The sequence below is a fragment of the Photinus pyralis genome, unplaced genomic scaffold (genome assembly GCF_008802855.1).
Source record: "Photinus pyralis isolate 1611_PpyrPB1 unplaced genomic scaffold, Ppyr1.3 Ppyr1.4_unclustered_Scaffold7171, whole genome shotgun sequence".
Lineage (NCBI taxonomy): Eukaryota > Metazoa > Arthropoda > Insecta > Coleoptera > Lampyridae > Photinus > Photinus pyralis.
The window spans coordinates 1-12,980 of NW_022172101.1; the positions used below are offsets into that span (position 1 = coordinate 1).

General features: G+C 36.0%; 1 protein-coding gene across 1 annotated transcript; it reads left to right on the forward strand.

The window, feature by feature from the left end:
* Positions 1-647: 647 nt before the first annotated feature.
* On the forward strand, positions 648-3,459 carry LOC116182710 (eukaryotic translation initiation factor 5B-like). The gene is made up of 3 exons (XM_031503249.1): positions 648-820; positions 922-1,057; positions 1,116-3,459. Exons 1-3 carry the CDS (start codon positions 648-650, stop codon positions 3,177-3,179), a joined length of 2,373 nt encoding a protein of 790 aa, XP_031359109.1. The 3' UTR covers positions 3,180-3,459.
* Positions 3,460-12,980: the final 9,521 nt, after the last annotated feature.

Sequence of the window (12,980 nt, forward strand, 5' to 3'; positions counted from 1 at the left end):
AGGGTAAACCATACAGTAATTGGACACCCAACAGTTATTGGACATTTGGCGTTTGGAACCCTGTAATAAGAATTGCGGGCGTTCTTTTCTTGTTTTGTTGTCTTCCTGCTAGATGGCAATATGTTACCAATATTTTGGCGCATTAAAATTTCCCGCCAATTATTTCTTTATCGTGAGAAATTCAGTTGACGTTAACCTATGTTCACGTCCGTTAAGTTGTTACGATTTTTTTAAGGTTAACACTTCCGTGAAAGTGGTGCTACGTACAGATCGTTGAAAATAGACCATTGGGCAGAATACTAAGGCAAGTAAAGGTTGTATTACATCGTTTTACATAATATTCATGTTCATTAATCTAATTATTTATAACAAAAACAAAGTGTCCAAGTGATATTATCACTTTTTAGTTATTGGACAGGGTGGCCAATAACTGAATCTTGGTTCATTCTCATCTGTGTTCACTATGTAGTAGGACAATATGTACTATAATCGCTAATATAGCGGATTTTAATGTAGGAGCGTTCTGGACAGTTATTGGCCACGTGTCCAGTTACTGTCTTATAAGTGGCCAACTACTGTATTTTGAGAATACATTGTTTTTATAGTGTCTCGCCATGCCAAAACGTATTGGTTATGAAGCAGCCACAATGGCGAAGGCTGTTTCTGAATTTCAGAATGGCAATACATCGCTTAGAGCCATCGCAAAAAAGTACGCGGTCCCAAAATCGACGCTTGAATTTAAATTAAAGAATCCTGATCACAAGCAAACTTTTGGACCTTCGCCTGTTCTCACAAATTCGGAAGAAGCTACATTAGTTAAGTAAGTTGTTTATTTATTTTTCTGTCTGTAGTTAGAATAGCAAACTCGAATAGCGAAGTACCGGTACGTGACTTCTTATTTCCTTTTTTTGTGCTTTCTAGATGGATTGCAGAACTTGCTCGGAAAGGATTTCCTAGAAAAAGAGACGACATTATTGCAAGTGTACAAAATTTCCTAATAGCAAATCCACGTCCCAACCCATTTACGAATAATCGTCCTGGAGCTGGTTGGTTAAAGGTAATAACAACCACATACTCACTTCCTAAAAAATAAAACATAGGATTTATTTTTATAGGCGTTTTTTAGACGCCATCCTGAAATCACAGAAAGAACAAGTGAAGCAGTTACTTCAGCTAGTTCATGTGTTTCCGAAAAGGATATTCGAAAATGGTTTGTTGAAGTAAAAGATTATTTAAAAGAAAAACAACTTGAACAAGTAATAGAGGACCCAACTCGCATTTTTAACGGAGACGAAACAGGTTTCCAAATATGTCCAGAAACAGGGAAAGTTTTGGCACCAAAGGGAATAAAAAATGTATATACCATCGATCAAGGGTCTTCAAAGGAAAACATAACTGTTATGTTCACGTTTTCGGCAAGTGGATCAACTTGTAGCCCGATGATAGTATATCCCTATAAAAGAATTCCCGAAAAAATTTCACAGTCTGTTCCAGCTAATTGGGGAATTGGTCGCAGCGATAGTGGGTGGATGACTGCCGAAGTATTCTACGAGTATATTTCAAAAGTATTCTATCCCTATTTAATTGCCGAAGGTATAACATTCCCAGTGATATTATTTGTAGATGGGCATAAGTCCCATCTCACTTACCAACTCAGCGTTCTTTGCAGTAACCTAGCAATCGAAATTATAGCATTGTATCCTAATGCTACTCGTATATTGCAGCCCGCAGACGTAGCTGTTTTTCGCCCAATCAAGGTAGCTTGGCGAAAAGCAGTAAGGAATTGGCAGTCAGATCATCCAGGAGAATCCCTAACTAAGCTTTCCTTTGCACCATTACTAGACGAAGTCGTTAAATCTAGTGCCAAACCCGATATATTGGTAAATGGATTTAAAGCATGTGGGTTGTATCCACTAAATGCTGACGCTATAGATTATAGCAAGTGTCTGGGAAGTTCCAAGAAAAATGAAACATTTGACAATAAAATAACAGACACCACAATGAAGTATTCCACATTTGCAAATATCGTTGGAAATGAAAAACTTGAACAGTTTAAAAGATTAGATGCAGTCCTTCCAGAAGGAACAAACAACGAAGACTTTTTTGCTCTATTTCGTATATGGAAACATTTTGAAAGCACCAAGGAAGAGCCAGACCAAATTATAAATTTATCTAACGAAAAAATTGATAACGAAGATTTGCCTCAAAATATGATTGTAACAGATGTGTTGTCAGAACAAGAAAGTGGCAATACAAAAGAGGCAGATGGAGTAATCGCCAGTACTACTGACCAACACATTACAACTGCAAACGTAGAGGTACCAGAAAATAACGAGGATTCGCCCCAACATATGATTGTAACGGATGAGTTGCCAGAACAAAACAGTGATATTAATACAAAAGAGACTGATGGAGCAATTTCCAGAACTACTCACCAACAGAGAACAACTGCAGTGGTAGATGTAGCTAATAATGTCTCTATCGCTGAGTTTCTTGACTGGCCAGATTCACCCAAACGTAAAGGAAAACGAGAGACCGAAAGGTTGCCGTATGCTGTAACTTGTAATAAATATCAGGAAATGCTAGCAGAGAAACGTGCTAAGAAGAAAGAAGAAGAAGAACAGAAAAACAAAAAACGTGCTCTAAAGAAAGAAGCAGACGAAGTCAGAGCGAAGAAGAAGAAAGAAGATCAGGAACTCAAAGAGATCAGAAAACACCAACAAAATATTAAAAAATTAGAGAAAACTCAGAAGAAAGCATCAAACGTTTCACGTAAAAATAAATTATGTGCGGCTAATAAGATAACATGCTATGTTTGTGCCAAAATAATAAAATGCAATGAGTTGTCTTGTGACGAATGTAAACAATCATTTCACAAATCGTGTATTCCAGCGTCTCATAAACAACATATTCCAGACCCTACTGATAACGATACTTTTCTATGTCATATCTGCTACAAGGAAGAATCGGATAGCGATGTGGACACTGAAAAAGAAGAAGAACAAGAAAGTGAAGAAAATGAAATCGAGGAAGAGAGGCCACCAGCTGAAACCGAAGAACAAGAAGATAAAGAAAATGAAAAAGAGGAAGAGAGAACACTAGCGGAAACAGAAGAAGAAGAAAAGGAAATCGATGAATTATATAATATGTATACTTCTGCAATAAAACATATATATTAAAAAGTTATACGTGTTACTTACTAAAAAACACTACGTAAACCTTAAAAAAAGGTGTGCCCAATAACTGTAAAAATAATGTCCAATTACTGTAAAATGTGTCCAATAACTATGTATTCTGGCAGAGTTGTTTAAAAGTAATTTCAGAGTTGTTCCTTATAACAACTACCAAAACTTAATATTTTTTTCTGAAAAGTTAAGCAATTATGGAACAAGTGGTTATTTCATATTTACATATTTGCAAATGGGTATGTATTTATTGAATTTTTAAAATATCAATATCCTTAAGTGTCCAATAACTGTATGGTTTACCCTATGGCAACAAAAAATTTTTTCAAAAAATCATAACAGATTTAATCGATTTAGAAAAAAATGGTATAGATATCAATGTCAATTCTTCGAGTTACACAATTTATTTTAGCCTTGTCTTAGTCTTAGGAGATAACTTGGGTCTCAATTCTATGATGGGATTAATTCAAAATTTTAGTTCTAACCATTTTTGCCGATTCTGCCGTTGTAGCAAAGATTTTAGTCAATCTAACGAATTGGAAAGTACTACTTTAAAGCGAACTCGTGAAAATTATGAAACTGACTTGTCTACTAAAAGCTATGGAATAAAAGAAGAGTGTGTGTGGCACCAATTACCTAATTTTCATTTAACTGTTAATTCATGTTGTGATATAATGCATGATGTTTTTGAGGGAGTTTGTAGATACGATATTGGAAATTTGCTCTATCATTATATATATATTGACAAATTTTTTACTTTGGATACATTAAACAATCGAATTAGATTTTTCAATTTCTTAGATAAAAACAAGCCACCGCAAATATCTAAATCACAAATATTGAATAAACATATATTGGTATCAGCTTCCGAAATGTCGGCACTTGTCAAATTCTTGTCTTTGATAGTAGGAGACTGTATACCAATTGGTAATGATATGTGGGAAATTTATTTGTCATTATGTGAAATAACTAACATTATTACAAGCAAAGTTATTGCACCAGAATTCGTTGACTTACTAAGAACTGCTGTATCTGAACACCATTTGCTTTATATTCAATTTTTTGGAAATTTAAAACCTAAGCATCATTTTTTAACACACTATGCCAACCTATTAAATAAAATTGGACCATTACCTTATGTATCTTCAATACGTTTTGAAGCCAAACATAAACAATTTAAGGCAGCTGCAAGTGCAGTCAGTTCACGAAAAAACATTTTGTATACATTAGCAATAAAAAATCAATTGTCATTTTGTTACCGTATATTATCCGAAATTGGACTTAAAGATACATTTGAATGTGGTTCAGAAAATTTTCAATTTGTGTCAAATAGTAGAGAATATGAATCATTTGTACAATTTTTAAAACTTGATATGTCAGATGATTACTTCCCTACTAATTGGATAAAAGTGAAAGGAATAAAATATACATTTGCAAATGTTGTTGTAGTAGGCATGGAGGATTTTATACCTATTTTTGGTATAATAGAATCTATTGTTTTTAAAGAATCTCAGAATAAAGTTTTTTTTGTTCTTAGGAAGATTAATACTGTATTATATGATGAACATTATAATGCTTATGAAATTAAAAAAAATAACGATTTATTTTGTGTAGAATTAAGTTCATTACTTAGTGAGTGTCCTAGTATAATACATACGGTTAACTATAAAGATTATATTATGTTGTAAATAAGATTTTGCAATTATTTCTTAAATAAATGTAAGCATTAGTATAGTTACTTGTTTTGATTGTATGTATAGGTATACCAATCCTAAGTTGTTTCAGCAAAGTAAAACAGTCTAAACGTCGACGTTGTTACAGAAAATTGAAACATTTACAACTTTTTATTAACAGTAGGTATTTTTCAATTTTTAACAAATGATTTTGAAATTGATAAGTAAAATGCATATATACTATAAAAAGAACAGTTTAAATCAGATGAAACAACTTTTACGCTACATTTACATAACAGTTTATAAATATTAGTTCAAGCAAAAAAAAATGTTAAATTAATGCACAGCTTCATTTCATTAACGACTGTTCACTATTTCTTTCAAAAATTAAAATACTTATGATAACATTTTTATATCATTGAATTTAGAGATTCAGAAGTTCTGTATAATGTTGTGGTACATTGGATTAGTATTACCAGATGGTTCTTACAACCACCAAAGTATTTTTTGTCAACATTTAATTCAGCATTATGTTAATGTTCTATATTTATTAAAGTAACTAGCTAATGTTAGCACTTTAATCTAGTTGTTTGAACGTTTTAAAAACGTTGCTCATATATGACTCTTACAAAATGTTGTTCAAATCTCTTAAACATTACTCCAACCTGTATTTTCGCTCAGTGTGAGCAAGAAGACGAGAACAGCTACGTCACTGATGATATGAACATTGTAAAAGATTGTTTCATATTAGTAAAATTTACAGGTGGAGTTCATTATGTAGCCAATGTTTTAACTGACTTAGATGAAGTGGGAGATTGCGAAGTTAAATTCCATCGAAAGAGCACTAAGTGTTCAAATTCTTTCTTATAGCCGAATAACGTAAATATTGCATCAGTTAATAAATCTGACGTAACTATGGTTTTACCAAACCCAAAAGCATCGCAAACTAAAAGACAATCAAACATATTTAAATTTGAAATAAATTTTGACGGTTTCAACGTACGTTAAAACTACTTATTGTTATTTACGTTGTTTTTATTGTATTACATACTTTGTTTGTTTTATTTGCTTGTTTATTAGGCATATCAGAACATGTTTCTCTGGATATGTAGTGTTGGCTCAGTTTGTACTACCAGTGGTACTAAGTGAAACACTTGCAAGAGTTTTTCTTAAATTTCCTCATATGAACATGTTATGTTTATTTATAGTATTGTTGTATTTTTAAGTGAGGATAGACACCATACTTTGAATTTTTATTATTACATTTCTTATAATCAAATAAATAAAAGTTTGTACTGCAATATATATTTTTTGGCTCAGTTAGTACCACCTTCCCCTACATTGAAGAAAACATTGTGTATGATGTTTTCGGGCCCGACAAGTCAATGTACAATGAGGACGCTTCCGATAATGGCAAAAACACACCACAAAATGTATGTACATATACTATTAGTTCTGCAGACATCTATTTTTTGGGTACTTATTTATAGATTCCGGAAGATTCAGCACCAAATGACAGTGCAGGGATAAGTGCGGAAAACGCCAAAAGAAAAACCTGGTCCTACGAGGAAACGCGTGCTTTGATAGGGAGCGTGGAAGCCTATAAGGATCATTTACATCATGTGAAACACCGAAAGCATGTATGGTCAAACATCAGCAATGATTTGATAAGCCAACAAATTGAAGTTACCCCGGAAGCGTGCAAAAAAAATGGCAAAATTTACTTAAAACGTATAAGAATTGTAAAGACATGAAGGGGAAAACAGGAAGGTGTCCGACTCGTTTCCTATTCTTTAATGAAATAGAGGAAATTGTGGGCAATGGGCCCAGTGTTTCTTCTCCTCACTCTATCGACACATCCGAAAGCATCGAAACTCCTATACAATCCCCGTCTGGTTCTTTAATTCCTGCAGAAGAAGCAAGTGAGGGTAACATCGAGGACGACCATAATAAAAACGGTACGGATATAGATGAACAGAAAAAAACCCACCAAAGAAAACAAAAAACCACTTTAATGAAGCTTCGCGAAGAAGTAAGAAGTCTCCAATCAAAAATTGACGAGAAACGGGCAGTGGAAGAAAGGAAACTGGCACTACTAGAAATAGTACATTATATTTCGGTATCCATTCCGAAGATATTTTACTTTACTATGTAGTACGCCCTCTCTGTGCCATTACCACAAGGTTTAAAGAAAAAGAAGCTCTCCCTCTTCCCGCTCTGTTACAGGTATTATGTAGCAAGTGTGTTGTTCATTCGACTTTCTTGTGCCGAACGTACCACATCAGGTCTCTACCTTCAGTGATTTCTTTTTAGCATGGGGAAACGAAAGAAAACAGACAAGGATTCGGAGAGAGACTCTAGCCGGTTGTGGAAACGATTAAAACGGCTAGAAAAGATGTTAAAACGCAAAGACTACCGCCATCGTAGTCGGTCTCAAACGAGGTTGGAGTCCCCTTCACCTCCCTTTTCACGTAGTCGTTCTCGACATGATTCTGATCGCCGTAGCTCGAGTAGCACGGGTTCAAATTCTATTTCGTGTGTTTCTACACATGATCGTCATGATCGGAAACTTTATTTGGGCATTTGGCACGTCGTGATCCGGGTGACACGAGAAAGCCAATTAGGGGTCGTTCACGTTCACACAGTCAAAGCTCGTGTGAAAACAGTGCGGGAGGAACCCCCCCCCGCGAACACGTTTTGACGATAACGAACCGGCTTCTAATAACGAGGTCACGGGCACGCATCGTGTACCGGCGCCGCTGAATCAACATAGTGATTTAGCAATTCGCAACGATAGCGATTTTTCTTCGCGAAACAACAAAGAGGATAACGACAACAATGACGTTTTATTAATTAATGAGGAAGTTGAGCTGCCGGAAACAGTCTTAAATATTTTAGGCTTTAATCCGGAACTAACCTCGAAAACCACGTCATTTTTTCATCCCGCTTTAGCGTCAAGGTGGAGCTTCACCTTGAAGCACGGACTCGCCGAGAGCGATAGATTAAAGCTACTAGATTTGTACGAAATTCCGTCTAATTGCGAGGGATTAATTCCCCCTCAGGTAAATCCAGAGGTCATGGCGCTAATGTCGGCGGCCTATTCTAATAGGGACAAAGCTCGCGCAGAACATCAATTACATTTGAGTAAAGGGCTAACGGCCTTAGGAAAAGGTCTTTCTATGCTTTTAGACGACAGCGAAAACATTCCTAAACCTCTCATCGAGAAGATACTTACATGTTTTTCTGACGCGGGAAGGATCTTAACCGATCTTTTCTTCAAAGAATCTTTAAGACGCAAATCTCTAATTAGCCCAATTCTTAATAAACAAACCAAAGATATCGTGGATCAAACCGAAGTAGGTAGTTTTTTATTTGGCAACGACTTGTCGGAAAAAATAAAATCGGCCAAATTAATTTCCAATGCGGCCCCATCTTCAGGTACTTCGCAAAAATTCACAAAGTTTTACAGGGGAGGTAAGCGATCCTTTCCGACAGCACGACAAACTTTGTCGGAAAACAGACAACGCCCGATCCGTCGTCCGGGGAACACACATCAGCGCAAGGGGCACCCCAAAAAGGAGTGGACGAGCCAACGGGACCGATTTCAAAGGAGAACGTAAACAAGGTGAGTTTTCCTTTAGCCGGAAGGTTAAAGTGCTTTTTCGAGGCCTGGGTAAAAATTACCTCTAATTCGGTTGTCCTAGAGTGGACACAAGGGGTCAAGATACCCCTATTAGAGACACCGATACAGACCCACCTTCCGACAAACCTGGTTGTTCACGCCTCAACAAGGAACGATCTCCAACTAGAGATAAATAATTTATTAAATTTGGGAGCTATTCAGATTTCTGAAAGCTCATCCATTGATTTCTTTTCGCCAGTTTTTTTAGCCAGGAAACCAAACGGCAAGAATAGATTTATTCTCAATCTCAAACTTTTCAATACCTATGTCCGGACACCACATTTTAAAATGGAGGATTTCCGAACTGCCTCCAAGTTAATACAGAAAGGGTCTTTCCTTACTTCGATTGATTTAGAAAGTGCTTACTTTGTGGTTCCTATTTGTTCAGAACACAGGAAATATCTAAAATTCCAGTTCAATGACGTGGCATATGAGTTCACATGCTTGCCGTTTGGATTATCCTGCGCTCCATATATTTTTACAAAATTTTTAAAACCTGTTCTTTCTTTTTTGCGCGCCGAAGGAGTAGTAATTGTCAATTACCTAGATGACTTTCTTATAATAAGCGATTCTTATACAGAAAGTGAACGACACACTTCTTTTTGTCTTAAGGTATTAGAATCTCTAGGGTTTGTCATAAACTATGAACAAAGCGTCTTAGTTCCTAGAAATCAGTGCAAATATTTAGGGTTTATCTTTGATACTTCTTTATTGCGCTTATCATTACCAATCGACAAACAAGTTCACATAAAAAATTACTTAGTTCCTTTTTGAGTCGTTCCAGCTGTAAAATCAAAGATTTTGCACGCCTTATCGGAACACTGACCGCTGCTTGTCCGGCAATTAAATATGGGTGGTGTCATACAAAATCTTTGGAAGAAGCAAAATTAAAAGCACTAAAAACTTCGAATTTTGACTTTAATGCAAAAATGCAGATTCAAGGGGCTGGTTTGCGTTTAGATCTGGTCTGGTGGGTGTCAAAGATTTCTACTTCTCACAACGATTTCAAAAAAGACATTTTTGAAATGGAAATATTTACTGACGCGTCACTAACGGGATGGGGAGCATGCGCAGGAAAAGATAAAGTGCGTGGATGGTGGACACTACATGAACAAACGCTTCATATCAATGCACTAGAATTGATGGCTGTATTTAATGGAATTTCTGCGTTTACTCCCCATCTTAGGAACCTAAATATTCTCATAAGGCCTGACAACACTACAGGCATATCTTGTATTAACCGAATGGGTAGTGTGAGCCATACTAGGCTAAATATGATCTCTCGACAAATTTGGGATTGGTGCGAGGAAAGAAATTTGTGGATTAGCGCCGCTTACGTCTCTTCGAAAGAGAATTGGAAAGCGGACGCAGAGTCGAGAGCACTCCTTCCAGAAACAGAATGGTCGTTACACCAATCTGAATTCGAGTTTATTGTCAGTATCTTTGGGAATCCAGAGATTGATCTCTTTGCTTCCAAAGAAAATAAAAAATGCAAACGTTATATCTCTTGGAAAAGAAATAGTTCAGCAGAAGCAGTGGACGCGTTTACTGTACCCTGGAAGGAGTGTTTTTTCTACGCCTTTCCTCCATTTAGTCTCATCTTACGAACCCTCCGTAAAATTATAGAAGAAGAGGCTACCGGGATAGTTGTGGTTCCCTTTTGGAAATCACAGCCATGGTATCCTCTTTTTTGCAAATTAAGCATAGATAAGATCATACATTTAGGACCAAATGATAATTTATTGGTCTGCCGTTACAGCAACCAGCCGCACCCATTATCTCCGACACTTACCCTGGCGGCCACAACTTTATCAGGCAAATCTTCAACTTGAGACAACTACCCGACAACGCCATCTCTACGATATTAAAATCCTTAGCTTCATCAACCCTACTTCAATACAACACGACCTTCAAATTATGGTGGCAATTCTGCAAGGACCATAAAAGCAACCCCTTCACAGCAACGGAGGCAGATGTAATAAACTTTTTTCAAAACCTTTTGGAAAGAAGAGAGACCAATTACGCCTCCTTCAACACCCACAGATCAGCGCTTTTCCTGATCTTTCCGAACCTATCCGAGCAGGGGACTCTGGTTAAAAGATTTCTGAGAGGAGTCTACAACATTAGACCTCCAAAAGCTAGATATAATTGCTCTTGGAATCCACAGATCGTCTTAGACTATCTCAATAAGCAAAAAACCGAAGACCTAAAGGCGATTTCAAAGAAATTAATCACTTTATTAACTTTAGCAACTGGACAAAGACTACAAACTCTATCCCTCATAAAAATCAAGCACATCGTCGAGAATGAGGGTGGGATCAAAATCTTTATCCCTGATAAAACCAAAACATCTACTTTACGAAACTTCCAGCCAGTATTAGAGCTTCCGTTTTTTGCTAACCAGAGGATTTGCCCAGCAACAACTCTGAAAAAGTACATTGAAGTCACCGAGCAATTTCGCCTACAAAATTCTTCAGAGCAACTTTTCTTGACGTGTACTACACCACATAAGGCAGCAAGTAAACAAACCTTAGCCAGATGAGTAAAGGATACCCTGAATGCAGCGGGCGTAGATATAGAGGTGTTTAAGGCGCATTCGACACGACATGCCTCAACGTCAACAGCGTTTCGTCGTGGAGTATCTCTAGATTCTATTCGAAAAGCGGCGGGATGGACGAAAAAATCCACAACATTCGCTAAATTTTACAATAGGCCGATGCATGATCCGCATGAATTTGCAACATCGATCGGTACTAAACTGTTCAATAAGTCTTGATTGAGTTTTGTATTGTTTTACATATTACTTTATCGTATAAGTTTGATAACATCGTTAAAAAATTTAATCAATATATATATATATAATATTTTTATATAATGTATATTATCATATTCACAAGCTGATGCCTACTGTATGTTGAAAAATAAAAAGGTAGTGCAAATTCATAATACTTTAAAAACTGCACAGAATGAGATTTTTCTATTTTGTAAACGGTTTCTGTGCTATAATTCGTTCTACAGTTATCCCATTAGATCCAGTGAATTGAACATATATACTACAAAAAACTTATCAAATGAGTGGGAAATCGTTTCTGTTGCTGATGTTGCAGCAAAATGTTTAGTACTTCCATTGAACGATAGTGAGCATGTTTCATTCCCGCTTGTTCACAGTCTTTAGGACTTAAAAAATTAGTTGTTTTATTTTTGCTTTTATTCACAGTCTCGATTGGTTTTATTTTAAAATTATACTTTTTTAAACTGTACTCAGCTCTTCCAAAAGCAATTACTATTTCCGTTGTTTGTGTATTGTAGAGCACTTTTTTTAATATGTATATTAGTACTTATTGTATTATTTTTGAATAAAATAATGTTTGTTTTTCGTATATTTTATTTATACAAATTATTATCCAAGTAACGTCATAGTGACGTCACTGGCTGAGAAATGACGGACTTTTGACGTACCAAAATGACGTCTTTGGTCTGTGAGATTTTGCCGTCATTGCAACGTCTATTTTAAGTCAATCAGTTAGTGAAAATGACGAAATGACAGACGAATTTTTAACGTCATAATGACGTAACCATGTTTGCTGGGAAGTTATCCTGGTCTTACTTCTCAAAGTAGCTAATGGAATATTTTCATCATTATCATCTGAGGAGGTATGGCCTCCCGTTTCTTCCCGATTTTCGTTTCTTTCCATTAATTCATTGGGCATGTTTCTTTCCGTTACCAAGGAAGGGGCAAATGCTGAATCGGGAATTGCGTCTGGGTTTAGAGGGAACAGACCCGTAGCTCTAAATCCACTCATTATATTTTCTGGCGTCATACATTTTGGCCAAACACGAGAAAAAATTATGTTAAACCTTGCCTTGTTTAATGTTCTTTGAGGGTGAGTATCCCAATATCTCAATAGTTTCTGGTCCCAATTCGCCTCAAAGGAGCGAAATACGGCTTTGTCTAACGGTTGTAATTCATGCGTGGTATTTGAAGGCAGACAAAATATTGTAATGCCAAGTAGGTCGGCCGTTTCCGCAATTGTAAAATCTAAATGACTGCTCGCCCCATCAAAAACTAGAAGATTAGATCCTGTTGATTTATACCCAGGCAGGAAGATGACGTATATATTACGTAGATTATTGGTCATACAGTACGTCATAGTTCCTTTAAAAATCACGTAAAAATGATAAAAATATGACGTGAATTTGTCACAGCCCGACGACGTCATAAAGACATGGTTATAGTTACTATTTTATCACTTTTTATTCACGTGTATTTCACAAATATATGACGTCACACGTCACAAATATATGACGTGTTTATAACGAGGATTTGTCCTGTTTTTCGGTACAATAAACAAAATCTGTTGAATATAAAAAATTTATTAATTTACATCTACATTTTTAAAACATATGAATATCTTCAAAACAAAAATTGGATTATCCTAA